Raw genomic sequence first — 17,063 nt, forward strand, 5'->3', positions numbered from 1 at the left:
GACATTTGCTCGGTACTCTTCCCAATTTATGCCTCTTAGGTCGAGTCCTCTGCGTTGCAACGGAGTGACGTCGGCGTCGAGCACGAAGATGACTGGCAAGTGGTCGGACGCGAGTGCCGTTCGGGTACTGGCCGCCACGTGCTGCCGTATGCCTTTCATTATGATGAAGTCCAACACGTCCTCCCGTCCGCGTGTTGGATAGATGGTGGCGTCGTGCGGTCCTACTGCGATCGCGTCGTGGCGCTCTATTACGCGCTGTAGCCGTCTGCCGCTGGCGTTCGTAAGGCGGCTATTCCAAGCCGCGTGCTTCGCGTTCCAGTCTCCCCCAAGTATGAGGTTTCCTTGGAGGGACAGGAGTTTGTTGGCGTCCGCGACGTCCAGTTGTCCGCGCGGCGGCCTGTAGACAGCGCAGAAGGTTATTCTGCCGTGCACAGTGTCGACTGCGACTGCGGCTGCTTCAGTCGACGTCAGTTCTGGCACGGGAACCCGATGGTGTCTGATGGAACGCCGGACGTAAACGGCCGTCCCACCTCCTGCCGTCGGCCTGTCGTAGCGGTGGCAGACGTAATTAGCGACGCCGACTCGTACGCCTGGCTTTAGGTGAGTTTCCGCGACGAGGCAGATGTCTATGTCCTCGTCGCGCAGAAACTGCCGGAATTCTCCGTCCTGCGTTCTCAAGCCATTGGCGTTGAATACGCATACCTTGAGGCTTCTTGGGTTTTCAGGCATGACGGGCGGTGGACGAGGTTACGGCGAGTACTTGCTGTACTGCGGCCATCAGCTCGGTCACGCGAGCCATCATTAGTTGCATCGTGTCAAGGAGACGGTCGATGCGGTCGCCATCTTGTCGGGGGCCGACATCATGGCGGACGGTGTGTACGCCATTTTGTCGGGGCCCGACAGAATGGCCGTCGCGCGTGGCCTGGTTTCCGCTGGGCTGCTGGCCGCCGTTGGTGTGGGCTGCTGCAGCAGGCTGCTGGCCGGTGATTGGCCGCTGCCGGCGCCATCGCGGTTCGGGGAAGTCGGCCATGCTGGACCGGTCCGGGACGGGCGGCGCTGATTGGTCCGCTCCGTTACGGCGAGGCGCGGTGGTAGGAGCTGCTTGCCGAGGTAGGGGCGCAGGCGGGGGAACTGCCTGCGGCTGGGCCGCCACTGGCGCGGCGCGCTGTGGCGGGGGAGGCGGGCCTGCGGCCTGGTTGGCTGCGGCCGGTGCTGCGTGATGGCGTGCTTGTACCTGCTGTGAGGCGGCGGGCGGAGCCTGTCCGCCATCGCGCTCCGTTGCTGGTGGCGTGTTCTGCGGCCGCCTGCGGGGTGGCTGCCGCTCTTTGTTCCGGGCGTCGGAGTTCCCGCGCTGCTGGGCGAGGTTGACGACCGCCTCGGAATGTGCTCGGCCGGATGCGCGGCCTCGACGGCCGCGTTTCCTCTTTGTCTGGCTGTGGCTGTGCGTTGGGGCTCCACGTGGGTGCGATGTTCCCGCTGAAACTCTTCGCTGCTGCGCTTCGTTTCCGCGGGCGCGAGCCGCAAACGTTTTGTGTTTTGTGCAACCTCTGTAATTTGCGCAGTGCTCTTCACCACAGAGTTTGCACTTAGGCGTAAAGTCTTGGTGTGGTACACCATTTTTAGCACACGCTTCGGTGGCGTGTTGCTCACCGCACTTAACACAATACTCGGGCATTCCACAGTACTTAGTCGAGTGGCCGAGTTCCAGGCAGCGATAGCACTGAGCGTATGCAGCTTTGTTGCGAAGCACTTCTGCGCACACTTCCAAGTTGCCTATCCGCTTGAGTTGGAAAAGCTTCCGGTTTTCCGCCGTGTTGTTTGCAATTACCAGGAAGAGCGGGTTGCGTCCCTTGGTGCGATGAAGTTTCATTCTTATAACTTCTTCAACGCAGTAGCCCATTTGTTCCAGATCTTCCTTCAACTCTTCTGGTTTCATGGTGCGCGGTATTTTGCGGAATACAACCTTCAGGGGCTTCTTCCTGTTGGAGCTGAAGGTGTAGAAGTTCCAGCCCCGTCTGGTGCATTCCTCGCTGACCTTTACGAAGTGTTCGGTGGTTTTCACCTTCACTTTGTGAAGGTCATCGCCTGTCGCGCTGATGGTGTAGCTGTCTTTGCCAATCAGTAAGTTCAGAGCGTTCTGCAGCTCACGAAAGTGGCCATCGAACTTTACTATAAGCGGCGGCAGTGCGCGACGCTGCTGCGGCGGTGGCAGTGTCAGCTCCTCGTCTTCCGAGTCACTAAGTGCTAGGAAGCTGTTGCTCGTGCCTACTGGTGCTGCTGTGGGTTGTCGTGTGGCTTTTGCGGTCTTCGTTGCAGTTACGAAGCCGTCATTGTCCACTTTGGACTTCGGCGTGCGGCGGAGAGTTTTTGTCCCGGCTTTGGTGCCGTTTTGCGCGTATTCCTTGCGGAACTTGCGCGTGTCCGGGGCTGAGGAGTCGTCGTCGGACTTCTGCCTCTTCCTCGAGGCACGTGACGTAGACGCTTGTGAGCCTGCCGGCGTCTGCTCTGTCTGCATTTCCTCTTCGTCGTTGTCGGAATCGACTCCGAGGGGTGCAGCGGCTGCGTGCGGCATGAGACTCACCAGAAGCTGGAGTGCTTCGTCGCTGTCTTGCTGCGCTGTGGGGGCGTCCACGGGCGTCTCCAGCGGCTGCTGCAGCGACGCACAACACTCGCGAGAGATCGAAATCACGGTTTCACTTTCGCGAGTGACGCGATAGGCGTGAGCACGGTCGACGCTCGTTGGGGGAGGAGTACTATCAGAAACACTCGGTAGTGAAACTGATGTACTCAACTCGACCCCGTTAGCGTACAGGGACGCGGCCCTGTCCGCTGGAGCTGTCGGAAGCGCATTAGCTGCCTCGGGAGCGGAGCGCTCGGCGCGTGCGTCCGTCTCGCTCGGCATCGCTAACTCGAGTGTCTGCGCCCAGCGCGCCCGCCGCCCCCCTATATAGACTCTGGCCCGCCCTCCCCCCACCACGCGCAACCGAGGGCATATAAGCGCAGCACGGAGGCGCGCGGGCCCGTTGTCAAGGCAGCACCGGACGCCGCGCCGCACCTAACCTCCACGCACGCCGCTCCGCTACCGCTACCGCTACCGCCATGGCCCGCACAAAGCAAACGGCCCGCAAGTCCACCGGCGGAAAGGCGCCGCGCAAACAGCTCGCCACCAAGGCGGCGAGGAAGAGCGCGCCCGCCACCGGAGGCGTCAAGAAGCCCCACCGCTACAGGCCGGGCACCGTCGCCCTGCGAGAAATCAGGCGCTACCAGAAGAGCACAGAGCTGCTCATCCGCAAGCTGCCATTCCAGCGCCTAGTGCGCGAGATCGCCCAGGACTTCAAGACCGACCTGCGCTTCCAGAGCTCCGCAGTCATGGCCCTGCAGGAGGCCAGCGAGGCCTACCTCGTCGGCCTCTTCGAAGACACCAACCTGTGCGCAATCCACGCCAAGCGCGTCACCATCATGCCCAAGGACATCCAGCTCGCGCGCCGCATCCGCGGCGAGCGCGCCTAAACCGCGCCGCGGCACCGCACCGCACAAACAAAAACGGCCCTTTTCAGGGCCACTAACATCTCTCCGTCGCGAGCAAACTTTGTCGGTCGCCTGCCTCTCGCCCCGCAACCCAAAAACAAAAACCACCACTTCCCGTCCGTCCGCCACACCCGCTCACTCTGCCTGCCTGCTAGCAGCGCGCAACAATCACACATCATCCCTCCCCGGCGCTCAAAGCGCACAATACCCAACGGCCGACGTCACACCGCACGGGTGGCTGGCTGGCCGGCCGCCCGCCCGCCGCTTTCGTTTCGAAAACAAAAAAACCCGCACTCCACTCCGACGGCCAACGGCCAGGCAGGCGCGCTCGCTCGCTCTACACGCCACCGAAATCCCCGCCGACTCCTTCCACATCTCAACGTGCCCCCCGTTGCAAAACATAACACACACAAAGGAACAAAACAAAGACCAGACACGACTAGACAAGACAGACATCCGAGAAGAACGAACGCAGGCAAGCCAACCAACGTATTCAAACAAAACAACGTGACAGAAAACCAACCGTCGGCCGCCGCCACAAACACGGCGACAATCAACCACGACAACAACAACACCGCTTACCGCTACCGCCGCCCACACCCGCCACCGACCCCCGCAATCCAACCACCACGGCACGCAAACAGCATCCCCACGGGCATACAGACAGACACCCACACCAAACGCAACACGACAATCAAAACCTTCCCCGACGTGCTTTGATGGCCCTGAGAAGGGCCGTTTTGGGCCGCGCGTCTCTTGCGCGCCACTAGACGACGACGGGGGGTGGGGACGACGGAGTCAAGCGCCAAACCCTTCCTTTCCCATCTCTTTCTCCTCTACTCTACTTCTTCTTCTTGGGCGAAGCCTTCGCCTTAGACGGCGTCGTCGCCTTCTTCGGGCGCGGCGCCTTCGGCTTCTTCGTCGGAACCTTGGCGGCCTTCTTCGCCTTCGACGGCGACTTGGCCTTGGCCGGCTTGGCCGCAGCCGCCTTCTTCGCACCCGCGGGAGCGGCCGACGCCGCAGACGCCTTCTTGGCGGCGCCCGCCTTCCGACCGGTCGCCGCCTTCACGCCACCAGCCTTCTTTGCGCCGGCCGCACGGGCGCCCTTCTTCTCCTTGCTGGCCGGAGCGGCGCGCTTCTTCTTGGCACCGCCAGCACGAGCCTTGCCGCCCTCGGCCGCCCCCCCGCCGCCGGCGCCGGCAAGCTTGAACGAGCCGGACGCGCCCTTCCCCTTCGTCTGCACCAGCTCGCCCGCCACGACGGCCGACTTGAGGTACTTCTTGATAAACGGCGCCAGCTTCTCCGCGTCCAGCTTGTAGTGCGCGGCTATGTACTTCTTGATCGCCTGCAGCGACGACCCGCCGCGCTCCTTCAGACTCTTGATGGCGGCCGTCACCATCTCAGAGGTGCGCGGGTGCGCAGGCTTGGCGCGCGGCTTCTTCGCAGACGACGCAGACTTGGCCTTCTTCGTAGTGCCGGTGGCGGCGGGTGCCGCAGCAGTCTCGTTCGTAGCCGCCTGATCTGCCATTTCGACGACGCGCGTAACACACAGCGAGAGCGAGCGGGACGGCAGGCACGCAAGCACAGCACAGCAGCAGAGCAGAGAATCACAAGGCCCAGCCAGTGTCGCGGGCGGGCGCGGACGGCCGAGAGAGCGGCCGCCACTCTGCGCGCCGCCGCGCCGCGCCTCCCGCGCTTGCTACCGCCCAACGTCCGACAGCCTGTGCGGAGCAGCCCCAAACCTGCGCCACAACCGCCCGCGCCTTTCAAACCACCGAGGATGGGGCTACACACAGCCACACCACAGTCGCCAACCAGTCGCCACGGCAGCGCCGCAAACCACGGCCAAACTGCAGCTACCGCGCGCTACAGCCTGGGTCGGCCCGCCGAGAATCGCCGCCCCCGCCCAAATGCCGCCCCCACAGCCCCAGCCGACGACCCGCCACAATGGCCAAACCTTCGGCAAAACTCCCACACCGTCGCCGCGGCAGCCCGGCCAGCGCGGCCGGCGCCACAGCCACACAAGCCGAGGCGTGCGGCGATGACGGCCGTGCAAACGCGCCTCCGCCGCCCCATCGCCTTCCGTCGCCCTCCCGCCGTTTCCCGATCGGCCCGCAGCCGTCGGGCCACATCGCGCGCCGTCCTCCTCCTCTCGCCCGCCAACATTCACAGCCGTTTCTCAACAATTGCCCGCCGCAAACGGACGCCGCCTGCGCAACAGGCGCCGCCGCCCCTCGCCGCTTCCGACCCACAACCCCTCGACCGAGGCAAACCGCAATCCGAATCTACAGACCAACCCAATCTGCCGTCAAGCACACACGACAGCCGACCTTACACGTTACGCGTTACACATTACGTTTACACGTCTACGTTAGGTTAGGTTAGGTGGACGTGGGTTAGGTTAAGGGGACTTGGGTTAGGTTAAGCGTCAAACTTAGGTTAAGCATTCAAACACGTCAGGCGTCAGAGGTTAGGTTAGGTTAGGTTAGGTTAGGTTAGGTTAGGTTACACGTTAGGTTAGGTTAAGGGGTCAGTGCTAGGTTAAGAAGCGTCAAACGTAGGTTAAAAAAGCGTTCAAACGTGAGGCGTGAGCCGGACAGCTTACCTTACGTAGACGTTAGGGGCTCACAGGCTGAGCTCACCTCGCCACACCACAGGTTAGGTTCGGTTCGGTTCGGTTCGCTCGGCTCAGCGTAAAGCGCCGAGGTCAGGGTTACGTTCGTTCACCTTCGGGCGCCACACTTTCGGTTGAAAGGTCGCGACGGGACGACGTCGGAAACCGCCGACAGACGGGGGAGCAGCACGACCACGACCAGACACCGAGCGCGAACGAGACACACGCGAACCACCCCCACCGGCCAAAGGGCACCACACAACAACCCAGAGCACCACGTGTCGACACCAGAGCAACCCGCCGCTCACGCGACATGGCTGGCACCGAAGGGCAACCGCCCGCAACTGCGCTTTCCGCGCCGGCCCGGATGCACGTCGTGCTACAACAACACCACTACCGTACACAGCCGCTGTTCACAACATCACTATCAATGGCGCGCCCGCGGCTCGCCGCCGTCGCAGTCGCAGCCCCAACGCCAGCACTTTTGCACCACCATTCACACGCACCGCAACACAGCTCGCCGACACAGCCGAACAAAACAAACACCACACAACAACAGCAACAACGCCGCCGCCTCTACTTGTGCCGGCGACCCACCCCGCCGATGGCGCACCTTTCGCCAGCCGGCAATCGACACACACGCACCCACCCACCGGGGCCCAGTGCAAAAAAAAACACACAAAAACAAAAAAACAAAACAACACAAACGACACGGGAAGCGCACACCGCCACTTCGCGCGCACGCCACCAACCAGTCGTCGTCTCAAAATAACAAACACAAACAAAATAAACTAACAACTAGGGCAACACAAAACAAAAACGCCTCGCACGAACCGCCCACAAAAAGGACAAGCACACGCACAGCCTCTGCTGACGACCACGACGCAGCGGCACGCTGCTCCTGTCCCGCGCCCCGCGCCCCGCGCCACGCGCCCCGCGCCCCGCGCCCCACTCGATTCACAACTCACGCGACACCGTCAACGACGGGCTCGCTTCCCGCAACCTACCACCTTTCCGCCACGACGCACAGCCCCAGCCCCACCCGACGACTGCACTTTCACCACCGCCTCCCCCTTCCCCCCCAAAACACACACACACACACACACACACACACACACACAGCCAGCCAAAAACGCACTCGCGACCCACACATGCACGTGCATCGGCACACGCCAACCAGTCAACGTCGACAACCACACGCAAGGCTCGAAACGAAAACGAAACCGGCGTCCTTCCACGTTGCCATCAAGCTACGCGACACAAGACACAAGGAACCAACACAACAGCCGGCCCCACTAATTCCCACTCTCACGCCGCAAAAAGCACACCGAAACCGCCAAACACGCACGCACATTCCCCTTCGCACTGACACCACCGACCGGCTCGCTACCACACACCTCTCGGCAGCCGTTTCACGCCAATTCGCCACACAGTCGACAAGCGCCCGCCCTGTACGGCACACGCAACGACGCAGCGCAGCAAAGGGCGCCCGCAACACATACCTCTCCGCCGCCCGACGCGCCAACCGCCACACCACACCGCCAGCAACTCGCAAATTGTGCACTGCCACCAGCCACACGTCCAACACGCCGCGCCGCCTCCGGCCACCCGCCAGGGGGCGCTCACGTCCGCGACAACAGCGCGGCCCGCCGGGCCGGGCCGAACCGGACCGAACCGAGCCGCCGCTGCTCTGCACTCGGCACGGCCACACCCTGCTGCAGACCGGGCTCGTCCCTCTGTACGCGTCTGCCTGCGCATCAACACAACACGACCTTTTTTTTTTTTTTCTCTCTACCGCCATCCCTTCTTCTCGCGTTTTACTCGTTGTTGCAGCAGCGGCGCACACCTACACATCCACAGCCCCAGCCGAGCCGGCCTCACCTCAGGGCCCGCCGCCAGCGTCTCCTCCTCGGGCACAGGTGCGGTGCTGTGGCCGCCCATCCAACCGCATTGCTGGCCGTCCAGCCACCAGGCGTTCCCACTGCCGCGAGCCACGCCGCGCACCGACCCTGCTGCAGAAAACGAAGCATAGCCAGAGACCGACCGATACACAAAGCAAGCCGTCGCCTCGCCTCTTGTCCTTCCTGCCTTCCTTCCGCCCCCGCCCTTCTCACACCACCGCCTCTCCACTTTCGCCCCCCCCTCCTTTTTTTTTTTTTTGTTTTCTTCTTTCTTTCTTTCTTTCTTTCTTTCTTTCTTTCTTTCTTTGGCCCTCTCTCCTTCCCGCCATGGCGGTTACGGCACCGCCTGCAGCGGCAGATTTTTTGCGCCCACACGCCTACTCCTACCACCATTAACCTTGCCCTGCCCTGCCCTGCCCTGCCCTGCCCTGCCCTGCCCATCAACGTCGCAGTCGAACCGACGCTTGCCAACACACTGCCCACGTTCCTTTCTCTTTTCGGCCTACGCCCATTACGCGCCGCCGCCACAGCACCTTCCCTTCCCACAACACACCGACGTCATCACACGCACCCAAAACAGGGGCCACGACCGTGTTCCTCGCCCACTCCCATCCCGCACGGTACGCACATTCCCAACTACTACCGCGCACCCTCCCTTTCCAATCTGTGTGTCTCTGTGTCTGTGTCCTGTCCGCGCGTGACGCCTCTCAACATCCGCCGTCCCCCGTCCCGTTTTCGCCCCCATGCCGTCGTCGCGCCGCCTCCGCCCCTGTCCGCCCCGCACCACACCATACACCGCTGCTTGTCCCGGCCGTTGCCACCAAAGGCGCCGACCGCAAACGCGCCACGCCGCAGCCCCCGTGCGTCTCGCGCTCGCTTGCATCTCCGTGCCGACGCTGCCTCTCTTCCCGCTCGCACTCGACCTCGACAACACAGTCTTTGGCTCCGCCACTGCGTGTTCCGGTGGTACGCACGCTGCAACACGTATGTATTCATTACCAGAGCGATGGCGAGGCATGACAGCATCTCTGTCTGACCAGAGAGTTCTTTATCGCTGCTAGTCGGCGCTTGGACCGCGCCAGACGACAGTAGTGGCACGCACCGGGTCGCCAGGAACAGTTGTTATATATATATTGTAGCGCGAGTCGGGAGAGGTAGTAGTCGGTCGACAGTAGTAGCGGGTGGACGGTTGTACTGAGCGGGCGTCGGCGGCGTGCTCTGCTCGTCTCGCGACTCTGGTCACGGTTCGGGACGATGTATAGTCTATTGTGTTATAATCAAAAGGTGGTGTGACGCTGCATTGCGCAAATCTGATAACGTATGTTCATTGTACTTATTTTGTTCAACAACAAAAGCCCCACTATTACTTTTTTTCTAAAGTAACTTTTGTCTCTTAACGAAAAACATTCACTTTTTAAAGACTACTTCCTATGGCATTTCCCTCCAAGGAGTGCAATTAATTACCAGCCAGCACTCATTCATTGCACACAGCTGTGTAAGGGGTATCTACAATTGAGGAGCAGATATAAATGCAATTTTTTGTTTTTTTTGTTTTTTTTTTTGTGTGTGTGTTGTAACCTCCCAGCAAAATTTAAAATAACGGACAATGTTATTTACGGATGCTAATGGACATTGCGCTAATTGTAACCTCGCCCACAATGAGAGGTATTGAAAATGGCAACAAAAATGTGAAATTCGCAATCTGACTCAAATATAAAGTCTTCACACAACATTTAAAAACGTCCGTTCAGTGACAAGAAACTTCAATTAAACCGAAATATCGGTCTTTGGCCCTGTGCAAAACAATCAGAATTAAAGTCTTACCTCCGAATAAATGGATGTCACATTTCTGCTCTGGTTGTTGCGCAGCGCTTGGAGGAACTGCATTGCAAATAATAATATTCTCTTTTTTTGTGATTTTAGTGACATTTTTCTTCAAAGAAGTGGAATGAAATGTGAAGTGCAACGAACTCTTTAGTTCAATAAACAATTAAATGTTTGAAAAATGCTTTTGAAATAAACATTATTATTGGGGAACTTGTTGGAGAATAATTACAATAAATACAATTTTTCATTATCTAATGATTATATTAATTAACAGTATACCTTATTCACCATCTTGACCAGTGTTGCCGACCGCCTACATCACACAACCGCACTCGGCTGCTACTACTGACCGACCGCTCTGCATGACGACTATTAGCGTACTGCACGCGACGACTACTGACAGAGTACAGCCCTCAACTACACAGAGCTACGGACTCGCAACGACTACTGACTGACTGACTGACTGACTGACTGACTGACTGACTGAGAACCGCTCGCAACACTCGCGCAGTCCAGCGCAAACTCTCTGGTCACAGATGCTACAATGTCTCGCCATCGCTACTATGTTACATACGTGTTTCAGTGTCTTTTTCATTGGGGTAACGATCTTTGGCTCTTTTTATTCTGAATACAGGGCCAAAGGTCAACGCTGCTGCCCTTATACAATTTATCAGGTTTCATTATGTCTGTTGCAATGTTACATACGGTTCACTCTTTCATTAATATTATCGTTGGGTTTGTTTTGTAGGGACGTTAACATTCTGGCACATTTTTATTATCATCGGACTCTCTGCTATTTGTGCAGGGAGGTTATACCTGGGTCCATTTCCATTTCCATTTACATTTTAATATTGATAGACGTTTTGTTTTCTTGTTGTTTTTCCTTCTTTTTTTTTTTGTTGTTTTTTTTTTGTTTTGTTTTTCCCGCTCTCACCACCACCGCCGCATCACGCCTTCCGTTTCCTTGGTTTCTTTTCTGTTCTTCAACTGCTTCAACATCACCGCGCCCCATTTCCACACCACAGCCATCAGCCTCCAAGACGGGCGGGCGCAGTGTGCCATTTCCGGCGCACAAGCACACCCGTACGGTACTCTCCTCGCCCCCACGCCACCAACAACACAGCGACCACGCGGCTTTCAGGCATGGCACGGCACGGCACGGCACGGCACGGCACCGGCGAAATGCGCCGCCCCCGCCCCTCCGCGCATCCGTCCGTCTCGCCACGTTCACTGACAGCCGCGTCTGCGGCTACACCACGACAACCACAACACAACACCGCTCCCCTCCCTGGCAACTCACATTGTTTTTCTCCTCCTCTTTTGCACAAACCACAACGCCGAGCACAGGCGCAAGCCACCCACACCGCGCCCCTCCCCGTCCCGTCTTTGGCCGCCGCTCCTCGTTTGCCCCCTCCCATCTCCCGAAATGCCATGCCAGCAGCGTTACGCATGCCCCTCCCCTGTCCACACAACACTACCGCCTAACGAACAGCCTTCCGGGCCACATGCAGGGCACGCCCACCTCCAAACACTGCCAATTCACGGACGCACGCACGCACACACACACACACACACACACACACACACACACACACACACACTCACTTTCTCGACACCTTTCTGTACGGAGGGTGCGTCATCTCGACCGTGACAGAGTGACGGCAACTATCGACGATCCATTTCCCCCCACTGGTAAAACATGTCCACTAACACCTACATACATCATTCAAGTACACAGACAATAGCATACACACAATGGGAGGGCACACGAACATGGACGGCACGGCACTGTCATACACTCTTCCTCAGAACCATATCAACAAACGTTACGTACATCCGGGAAAGCGAAAGCGAACGCGAAAGCGAAAGCGAAAGCGAAAGCGAAAGCGAAAGCAAAAGCAAAGGCAAAGCCCAATGCAGCCGTCAAAGGTAACGTTCACCACGGCAGACACTTGCAGCCGCGCCGCCGTTAAACGCATTTCAGTGCGGCTCCAATACGCCTCCGACACGGGAACGTTCCGTTGCTCTACGAATGCGTTTCTCCCCTTTTTCCCTTCCTCTCTCTTTTGCCCCCCCTCCTTGCACTCTTGCCTCATTCCTCACGTTCTGCCCAGACATTCGACCGATCAAAGTCAACCTTTCGTTACCGTTCTCAGCGCGACGGTGTACAACAGTATGACGGGTGTGCCCACGACTTCGGTTCAGTTGCGTGACGCCGGTCTATCGCGCCGATCGACAGTTACTCAGGGGGCGACGGATCGGACCACGTCACCGACACACAAAACACTTTCAAACAAACAAATACATACCGGATGGACACAGACAAACACGTGTACAGACATTCGCCAAACAAACGACCGCCGCCGCCGTCGTCGCGCTTACTGTACTGCACTGGACACGCGTGCATCTTGAATGACGACATCGGTGTGCGTGCGTCGTACGCAATCAGTCAGACACGGCTATCAAACATCAGAGTCGAATGGTACATCATCGTGCGTGTCGCCGTACACGTACAGTACAATACAACAACAATGCGTCTTAATGGCACGTTCATTTCAACGTCACTCACACACCTCCACGCTGCAGTTACGTCGCACCATTGTCAAACTCGGCGTACAGCAAAGGGAATAGTGGGCGGCAAAAAAAAAACAAACCAAACAAAAACATTTCACATTTCACCCTCGCCATGTATGATGTGCAAACAAAACAAACCCGCAAACGGCCGTCGTTACGGTGACACAAAAGTCGCCGATCGCACTGTCCCCCCTCGCAGACGGGTAACACACACACACACACACACACACACACCAACAACACCAATGGGTCAAAAACCACGCCAACGAGGCGTGCCACCATTCCACGCCACGGCGACCAACCTCGTGGCCGTACCCCGCGCAACACGCTTTGACGCGCCCCCCCCCACCCACAATCAAAATGCACACATACATCACAGCCGTCCACACAAACAACAACAACAACAATTCCGCCCTTCCCGCAAAAGGCAAGTTGGTGGCCCTGAAAAGGGCCGTTTTGCCGCTCTCGCAACGGAGGAGCCTTCTCCATCCTTCCTTCCATTCCAGAGCCACCTCCTTACTTGGAGCTCGTGTACTTGGTCACCGCCTTCGTGCCCTCGCTCACGGCGTGCTTGGCCAGCTCGCCAGGCAGCAACAGCCGCACAGCGGTCTGGATCTCGCGGGACGTGATGGTCGAGCGCTTGTTGTAGTGCGCCAGGCGAGAAGCCTCGGCCGCAATGCGCTCGAAAATGTCGTTCACGAAGCTGTTCATGATGCTCATCGCCTTCGACGAGATGCCCGTGTCAGGGTGCACCTGCTTCAGCACCTTGTAGATGTAGATGGCATAGCTCTCCTTCCTCTTGCGCTTCTTCTTCTTGTCGCCCTTCGAAATGTTCTTCTGCGCCTTGCCAGCCTTCCCGCTAGTCTTGGGCGGCATCTCGAACCAACGTACGGCAGCAGCAACACCAGTAGCAAGCGCTCCGCTCTAGTCAGCGTCTCCCCACACAGTGGCACCCGCCGCCAGCCGCCGCCGCACCTTTACCAGCTCGCCCTGTTGCGGCCGCCGACCAATGGGGCGCGCGCGCAACCGGCCGCCGCACCCGAGCCCATAAAGCACCCCCACCCCGGCTGCGCCGGCACCACGCACAGACACGCGTTAGTCGCTGAGATGTGCAGCCGCGAGAAGGACGTACCTGCGCCTGCTAGCGACGCGAAGGGTGTGGCAGATCGCCGTTCGGCCGCGCTTGCGCTGTCGACGGCCCCATCTGGCCCCCCACCTATGACGACCACTGCTACGGCTATGGATTTGACGGACACTGCTACGGAAACGTTGAAGACTGCGCTGTCTGCTCCGCTGCCCGATTCTGACGATGAGAGCACTGCCGCCCCTCGGCCACGCGGACGCAGCGGGAAACAGAAGAGGAGGGCACCAGCTGCGACGGCTGCTGCTCGCAGCTCGCCGATTGAGAAGAGGGCCAAGCAAGACTTCGCCCCTGACGCTGACGGTTTCGTCCCGGCCCGGCGCACTGCAAGACGCATGCTGTCATCGACGACGCCACCAACTGTCGTCGCCAACTCCTTCGATGCGCTCGAGGACGCGCCGGACCCGCCGCCGAGCAATCCTGCGCCGAAGACAGACTCCCATCTTCCGCCGGTGGTTCTTCAGTTTCGGCCGCCCTATGGAGAACTGCAGAAGCTGTTGCGCAGCTGGACAACGGCCGTGTACACCGTGAAGCCTGCGGGGCGAGACCTATACAGGGTCACACTCCGCACTGCTGCTGACTATCGCCGGGTCACGCAGGAGGCGTCTGAGCGTGGTATCCCTTTCTATACCCACGCCTCCGCACCTGACAAGGTCCTGAAGATCGTATTTCGCGACCTTCCGTTCAACATGGAAGCCGATCACCTGCATCGAGAACTCGCAGACCTGGGCTTCTACATACGGGCAGTTGTGAAGATGAAGTCGCCCAAATCACGCGAAGATATGCCGCTCTTCCTGGTCGTCTGCTCTGACACCGTGGAGAACCGCAAACTCTACCAATTGACGCGGGTCGCCGACGTTCCGGTCCAGACCGAAGATCTTCGTTCCCGGAGAGGCCCTGTGCAGTGCTTTCGCTGCCAGGGAATCAACCACGTCGCGCGCCACTGTTCTATGCCGGACAGATGCGTTAAATGCGCCGGCGCCCATGCAGGAAGTGCGTGCCCCCGTCCGCCCTCCGAGAAGCCTACATGTGCACTCTGTGGCGGTGCTCATGTGGCCAGTTATCGTGGGTGTGAGGTATGGAAGCGTGCCATTGCTCGCCAGCGTGGCCAACCACCAGCGCCACATCAGAAGAAGCTCGCAACGAGACGGCCAGGCGTCTCTTTCGCGGCGGCAACGTCAGGGACGTCCTCCGCCGCCCCGGCTACGTCGGTTCCTGCTCCCGCCGCATCCGAGGCCGTACCGACACCGGAGGCTCCTGCGCCTCCACCACCGCAGCCAGTGGCGGTACCGGGTACTGCCTCTCCCGGGCCGTCGGCCGGACCGCGCCCCACCAACCGCCGGCGCGGGGGTCACCGACCAGTGGGCACCCAACGCTCAGCACCGTCTGTCGAGCAGCCCCAGGTGGACTCTCACAGCGAAGCAGCCACGCCCCCCCTTTCCTGCGCCGGGGCCGCGCCGGCTGTCTCCACCGCTGACCTGGCCAACCTCGTCGCGCAGCTCACAACCCTGGTGACCAGTGCTACGAAGTTGATTGAAGTCCTGTCGCAGCAACTCACCGCTGCAGTGCCGATGGCCTCTCCGGCCCCAACCGCTGCCAACACTCAACAGCCGCACCATGGGCAGCGTTAGAGGGCTCACGGTCGTCGCGTGGAATGCCAACGGCGTCCGCACCCAAGCTGGCGAACTTCGCCAATTTCTCCGCGATGAAGCCGTCGACGTCTGCCTTATCAATGAAACACACCTGAAGCCTGGGGTAGACGTCAGGGCGGCCAACTACTCAAGCTATCGCACCGATCGACTGACGGCGGGTGGGGGGACAGCCGTCTACGTCCGCAATGGCATACGTCACCATGTGATCCAACTTCCACCACTGGCGACGCTGGAGGCCACTGGTGTCGTTGTTCACACCTCGGCGGGCGCCATCACTTTCATCGCGGCCTATCGGCCGCCGTCTCGTCCCCTGGACCCTGCTGACATCGATGCTCTGCTTTCCTTGAGGGGGCCAGTGTTCGTCGCCGGGGACTTCAATAGCAAACATGTCTCCTGGAACTCCAGGATCACCAACGCCGCTGGCCGCTGCCTGCTCCGGATAGCGGAACGTCACCATGCGCTTGTGGTGGGGCCGTACGACCCGACCATTTTCCCTGCTCGTGGCCTCCCAGATATAATTGACATCGCAGTCGTCAAGGGTATCCCTCATCAGATCACCGCCACGACGCGGACTGCACTGTCGTCGGATCATGTCCCTGTGGTTTTTGACATCGACCTAGACGCCCACCAGCAGCCCAGGCGCGGTATCTCACTTGCTGGCATCGACTGGGACAGGTTTCAAGAAGCCGTGACGCACTCACTAGCCGCCGCACCGCCCCCTGCGGAAGTTGGAGCGGACGAAGCACTTTTGCACTTCGCGGCAACCACGATCGACGCTGCCACCATAGCGACGCCGCCCCGACCACGCCCCCCGCCTGACTACTCCCGACAGCTGCCGCCGGACATCCTTGCGGCCATCACCGAGAAGAACCGGGTCTACCGGGAGTGGCAGAGGACGCGAAATGCCAACACCAAGCGCCTCCTCAACAGGATGCGTCGGGACATCCGGGCCGCCATTGACGATCATCGCAATCGCGACTGGAATAACAAGGTCGCCGCCCTTTGTCTTGAAGATGGCACAGCCTGGCAGATGACGAAGCGTTTCCTACGCCGCACGCAACGTATCCCCCCGCTGCTGGTCCAAGGTCAGGCTGTCTGCGAACCAGCTGCGAAGGCTGATGCTCTTGCTGACGTCTTTGAGGCGGCGTTTACGCCTCTCGAAGACCCGACTGACGCTGTCACCGACGACCTGGTTGCTGACCGGCTCCCACGCTACCTGGAGGCGCGTGACGACGATGACGTCATTGAAGAGACAACGGCGGAGGAGGTGTCGACCATCCTGCGTGCCCTGCACCCCAGGAAAGCTGCCGGCCCAGACGAAGTTTCCAACGCCCTGCTCCGGAAGTTGCCGCCCGTGGCTGTCACTCATCTTGCTGACGTCTTTAATGTCATCCTCCGGTCCTGCAGCTTTCCTCAGTCCTGGAAGCATGCGGAAATCGTGGCGATTCCGAAGATGGGGAAGGATCTGCGGCAGCCCGTGAACTACAGACCTATTAGTCTCCTGCCGGCCGTCTCTAAGGTCTTTGAGAGGGTGTACATCAGGCGGCTGCAGCGCCACGTCGACGAGGAAGGCCTCCTGCCCGAAGAGCAGTTCGGATTTCGCAGGGGCCACTCAGCCGTTCATCAACTCCTTCGGTTAGTGGAAGATGCGTTCGTCGCCCTCGAGCAGCGCGAGTTCTTCGGCGCGGTGTTCCTGGACGTGTCGCGTGCTTTCGACAGCGTGTGGCACCGCGGCCTCTTGTTCAAGCTTTTTGAACTTGGGGTCCCGACGTCGCACGTGCGTCTCATCGCTTCCTATCTTGCTGATCGAACCTTCCATGTGCGGG

At 59.6% G+C, this 17,063-nt stretch overlaps 2 protein-coding genes across 2 annotated transcripts; one reads left to right on the top strand and one right to left on the bottom strand.

Moving 5' to 3' along the window:
- Positions 1–801: 801 nt before the first annotated feature.
- Positions 802–2,902, bottom strand: LOC124576070. The gene is made up of 2 exons (XM_047131201.1): positions 1,651–2,902; positions 802–1,547 (listed from the first exon to the last, which is right to left on the bottom strand). The coding sequence occupies exons 1-2, from the start codon at positions 2,900–2,902 to the stop codon at positions 802–804; spliced, it is 1,998 nt and encodes a 665-aa protein (XP_046987157.1).
- A 10,649-nt stretch (positions 2,903–13,551) lies between these two features.
- LOC124576071 (verprolin-like) lies at positions 13,552–15,216 on the top strand. Its single transcript, XM_047131202.1, has 2 exons — positions 13,552–14,200; positions 14,576–15,216. Exons 1-2 carry the CDS (start codon positions 13,552–13,554, stop codon positions 15,214–15,216), a joined length of 1,290 nt encoding a protein of 429 aa, XP_046987158.1.
- The last annotated feature ends 1,847 nt before the right edge of the window (positions 15,217–17,063 follow it).

The sequence above is a fragment of the Schistocerca americana genome, unplaced genomic scaffold, assembly GCF_021461395.2.
Source record: "Schistocerca americana isolate TAMUIC-IGC-003095 unplaced genomic scaffold, iqSchAmer2.1 HiC_scaffold_245, whole genome shotgun sequence".
In the NCBI taxonomy this organism is placed as follows: Eukaryota; Metazoa; Arthropoda; class Insecta; order Orthoptera; family Acrididae; genus Schistocerca; species Schistocerca americana.

Bases quoted from the DNA above. Each gene is read 5' to 3' on its own strand.
- LOC124576070 (XM_047131201.1), bottom strand. From the start codon at position 2,902: ATGCCGAGCGAGACGGACGCACGCGCCGAGCGCTCCGCTCCCGAGGCA. The intron at 1,548-1,650 runs GTGAGCAACACG...CGCAAATTACAG, and splicing joins CGAGTATTGTGTTAAGTGCG to AGGTTGCACAAAACACAAAA.
- LOC124576071 (XM_047131202.1), top strand. From the start codon at position 13,552: ATGTGCAGCCGCGAGAAGGACGTACCTGCGCCTGCTAGCGACGCGAAG. The intron at 14,201-14,575 runs GTATCCCTTTCT...GCGCCCATGCAG, and splicing joins GCAGGAGGCGTCTGAGCGTG to GAAGTGCGTGCCCCCGTCCG.